Source organism: Lotus japonicus, unplaced genomic scaffold (assembly GCF_012489685.1).
Source record: "Lotus japonicus ecotype B-129 unplaced genomic scaffold, LjGifu_v1.2 AP026984.1".
In the NCBI taxonomy this organism is placed as follows: Eukaryota; Viridiplantae; Streptophyta; class Magnoliopsida; order Fabales; family Fabaceae; genus Lotus; species Lotus japonicus.
Genome location: NW_026645413.1, coordinates 14,965 through 19,780, shown reverse-complemented (window position 1 = coordinate 19,780; position 4,816 = coordinate 14,965). Strand labels below are relative to the sequence as shown.

Here is a 4,816-nt window from a genome sequence, read left to right as displayed (position 1 = left end):
AACGAGATAAGAGAAAAACCTAAGGTTGAACCTTAGAATGATTAACAACATTTTTGAATTGCATTTGCACCCCTACAAACACATGTATTTTCAGACACTAAAGGGGAAATTTCACGTCAATGAGCATATTTTGTCTCGTATTTCCAGGCATAAAGAAAGTTAACTTCATAATTTGAGTATGAAAGAAAGCCACATGTCACCCCTAGTTTGAGACACCTCAGGGTAGAAGTAGTTAACTAGCTGAAACCTAAACAAATTTTCACTTATCTAAACCGTATATTTCTTCTTCGAAGGAATAAAATGCAGTTTCTGCAACCAAATGTTGTTCTCTAACAGAGAACACAAAATTCTCTAACAATGCATGTACAGCTATACCAATGCAAAAGGATTTAGTATTGAATTAGTTAAATTGTCTACCAAAATCTAGGGACCGAAAAATGAAGTTATCCCATCTCTTGTACACTAAAAACTAATCAAAATTTCATCACTTGTAAAGAAAGGTTAAGCAAGGGCTCCAGAGCACTCTGATCAAACTTGCGAGCAAAGAGGAAACAAATAGATGTCATCTCTGAATTGTATCGACAAAGGGATCCATTGTTCCTTATAGCCTGTAGAAAACCAATAGTTATATTGGCTCTTCCATAGGTTGCTGGATGAGGACCAAGCATTGTCCAGTCAACCCATGTCACTGACCTGTTTGAATTAAGTGAACCATGAAACATATTTAGGAAGGTTGGAATGTAGTGTTCATCCGGGTAGCAAGCAGGCTTACAATATTTACGGAAGAGGGTATAATATTGGGTGTCAGAGACTACATAAACAGCCAGAGCACGGTTGAGTTCAAACCACTGAGACCCTTTCCTCCAGTGCTTGAGCTGAATATGAGGAAGCATACTTCGGCTGTAGCGGCCACGCCCGTAACGGGAAGGGTCATCATATGACTCTACAAAGCTGTGTGCAGAATCAATGAGATATCTGTAAACAGTAGGGAAGTTGTAGACTGGGATGCAACTCTCTGAAAGGAGAACAAACCGCTCATTCGAAAAGTCAAGAAGAGCATTGGCTAAAAGCCGCCTCTCAGCATCTGCTAGCGTAACTGTTCCCCATGAAACATCCTGAAGAAGACATGTCAAACACTACTCATAAGAATATAGAAGAATTCGGCTACATTAAGAAGGAAAAAAGAGAAAAAGAAAGAAACACTCAATTACTCATAAAAACCAGAGAGGGAATATTCTTCATTTTTGTAAATGACAAAAACTCTGTTAAGATAGAGGGAAAGGATATGCATCTTTAAATTTTATTTGTACCAGTCCTTGACAAATAACAACTATCTTAGTTTACCATTTAAGTTACTAGAAATACAAAAAAGGGTAGATGAAGACGTATTCTCCATCCACATTATAAAAAACATACACATCATATCAACTACAAAATAAAATAGAGACATGGTCAGACGAGCAACTCTGCTTACATTTTTTAAATGCAAAACGTGATTATAATTTAAGGGAATTATCATTGTCATTTGCCACAAGATTAAGAAAATCTGAATCTTTATAGTTTCCCTCTACAAATTGTTAAAATTTACAGATCATAGAACCTATTTCAATATCTCACCATCTCATGCCAGAAACATGAATTTGAAGCCATAACCTCATTTTTTGGTTAAGAATCTATCACTTCACCTAACCATTCTTCTTCTCTCCTGCCAAAAATGATCATTTTCAACCCATGTCCCTTTCCTTTTGAAGCTTTTACTTATCTCAACACTGCCATTTATTTAGTATAAACACGGTTTCTCACTTACCTAATTACACAAGTATAGCATGTTTCAGAAGCATGGAAGACCCTGCTAAGCAATAACATCAACAGTATGCTTGTAAGATCTAATCAATTCAGTTCCTGAGTTTATTAGCGGTTTTCAGACTAGCTATCAATAATGGAGTTGAACAATATTAAGCATTTAAGCATGTTACTTTAAGTACTATCCCTAGGGAACAATTATGACACCCAAGAGTTTGTTGAACATGATTTAGCAGAGGAGTCTACCAAAACTAGCAAGCATTTCTCAAATACTATATAACGATGAACACGAAACTTGTAAGTATAGTTAGGAGCTTCCATAACCTTTCAAATGTTAAGTATGAACTGAAATGTATTGAGTGATAGTAAGTGAGAGGTGAACACAACACACTCAGTGAGTAAAGTAATTAAGCTGTTTGTTGAACATCCAATAGCAGGGGTTGAGATAGGTAGGTACCTGACTTGGGATGTTGCGTCCATAGAAGGGGGAAGAAGTGGAAACATTGAGAAAGTACGTGGGGGGTGCATGGACGTAGATGTTGAAGAGAGGCGTGTGGCCGTGGAAGAATCTCTCCCAGAGGGGCAACATGGGCAAGGGACCCCTGGTGAGAAACATGAAAGCCACTTTGGGTATTCTCATGTAAGGGTAGGCTGGTTTCTTGGGGACCAAGGAAGCTCTCCAGAAAAGCTCCTCATCGGACATGGGATGGCTGAGGTTGTTGGTGGTGGGATGAAGAAAGGTTTGCATGTCGAGAGGAGATGGTTGAGGGGGTGAAGGTGAAGGTGTGGGTGTTGGTGGGGGTGTGGGGGTGGGTGTGCAATTGAGGACATTTACATGGTTGACAACACCAACACCAACACCAACATCAGAGGTGTATTGTGAAATGAAATGGGTGTTGTTAATGTGAGAACTGGTGGTTAGACCAATCACAACACCTGCTGCAAATACAACCAGAAATGTTACAATCCGTGCCAATCTAAGCAAACCAACGTGGTTTTCTTTTTCTCCTCCAATCACATTCACAATTCCTCCTTCTTCCCTTTCTCTTTCCCTTTCCCTTTCCCTCTCCCTTTCCTTTCCCTCTCCAACTCGCATCCTTGCCATCCACCACCCGCCAGCCACCGCGATTACCCCCAATGTATTTTTATAATTTCACTCAAACTGAACCATGAATGTCACTTGGGCCCACCACCACCACAACTAGGATTGAATTGAATAATAAATTGTTGTGGCCGATCACAGAACACACACAGAAATGGATCGATCGGGAGGATGGAGAGGAAACGATGAATCGATATCTCAAATCAAATCGATCAATGTATGGAAAAAGGAGCTGTGTGGAAGACAAAGTGGAGGACAATCACAATTGCTGTTGTCGCTTCTCTCTCTGTTTTTGTTTTTTACTGTTTTTCGGTTGGAAAGGGAAAGTGCTTATCCCATCCTAGCACCACCACTCGCACGTAGGAGTGTCAAGAAAAACTGGTTTACATGATCTAAACTGGAAAAAATCCAAAGTCCAAACTACTTTCTTGTAAATCCAGTTACGGCTATGAACCCACGTTTAAAAAGAGATGCATTATTAGCTTTTGACCAAGTATTTTGTTCTTACCTATTTTCTAGCAATGAACTGATCCACTAACGTTTTTCTGTTTTTTTTTTTGGTAATCAAGATTTTCAATTTTGTTTTTCTACATATTTATGTATGTGAGCTGTACAAATTTTAGCAGGCATGTTATATTATTTGTCCATGGCCCCTTCTTTGATCTTGGCACCCCTAGTTTCCTGCATCCCACTATCGATGGGCAACTATGAGTCCTCCCAAATATTAATAAGAGACATCCCAATAAGCGAATAATGTTTCATTCACACCTCTCTTAGAGGTGGAATGAAGAGAGAGATAGAAAGAAAAGGAGCCACCAAAGTACCATGAGAATAATAGATAGCTTTAAGAAGTTTACTCACAAGCAAATCCAAGTTTTTTAGGAACCTCCACCACTTCTTCGCTAGATAACTAACGTGCTTCTTTGAAGTCTTCAACTTATCTGAGAGTCGGCCCAACACCAAATGAGGCCTAAAGCGAACTTTAAAATGAGATTTTTTTCTAAAAAAATATTTCTTTAATTCATTTAATCTTTGTTGAGACATGGTTGATTTAAGATAATATCTTATTAATTTTAATTTTGGGGGCTTTTTTACTTGGTAAAAAAAAGAGTTTAATGAATATAAATTGTCGGTGTAAAACAGTTTTACACTGACAACCAATCACAACATGCCACGTAGGTTGAATAATAACTTTAATCTTAAATTTTAATTAAAACAAGAATATATTTGTTAATGTGGCGGAATTCAATTGGGTGACTGTGTGAACAAAGTGCACAGACATTAAATTCAATAAAAAATTTGAGGGCATCTTTTACTTAGTAAAGAAGTATTTTTTTTTTGTCTAAAGTCCTTGCTTGAGTGACTTTACCCTTAAGCCGACCCTGACGTATCTCAAATCTCAATGGGTCCAATGAACTTTTTTATGACCAACATCCATGTTGTCGAAGAACCAACTGATCTTGGACTCAACTGGGAGCAAATACCACTAGGTTTAAATAAGCTTTTTCAGATGAGCATGACGTTCATGCATAATAAAAAAAACTTGAGTGACTGTGTGTAACCAATAGGTCTGGTGAAAGATGTACAATAATGCTATTTAACAACTCATCTGCACAATGCACATATTTAAATGATTGCTCCCATGAATATTGTTATATGTATGAGGATTGAGGATCCCAAATCCAAAATTATCGGCATCCAAAAGGTAACTGGATATCGGCTGGTTCACTGGAAGAAAAAAAAGAGTAGTAGGACTGAGAATGTGGTACTACAACTAACATTCTCTGTCGTTGAATACCAAAACGCATTATTTCACTACCCTATGCACATTTTAATCTTGCAATGCAGCCACTTCATGAGAGACGACAAACTCAATCGAATTAAAAAGTAGAATTTGAAAGTAGCAAGATA

At 37.9% G+C, this 4,816-nt stretch overlaps 1 protein-coding gene across 1 annotated transcript; it reads right to left on the bottom strand.

Moving 5' to 3' along the window:
- Positions 1-278: 278 nt before the first annotated feature.
- Positions 279-3,270, bottom strand: LOC130727306 (glycosyltransferase BC10-like). The gene is made up of 2 exons (XM_057578413.1): positions 2,261-3,270; positions 279-1,115 (listed from the first exon to the last, which is right to left on the bottom strand). The coding sequence occupies exons 1-2, from the start codon at positions 2,906-2,908 to the stop codon at positions 474-476; spliced, it is 1,290 nt and encodes a 429-aa protein (XP_057434396.1). The 5' UTR covers positions 2,909-3,270; the 3' UTR covers positions 279-473.
- Positions 3,271-4,816: the final 1,546 nt, after the last annotated feature.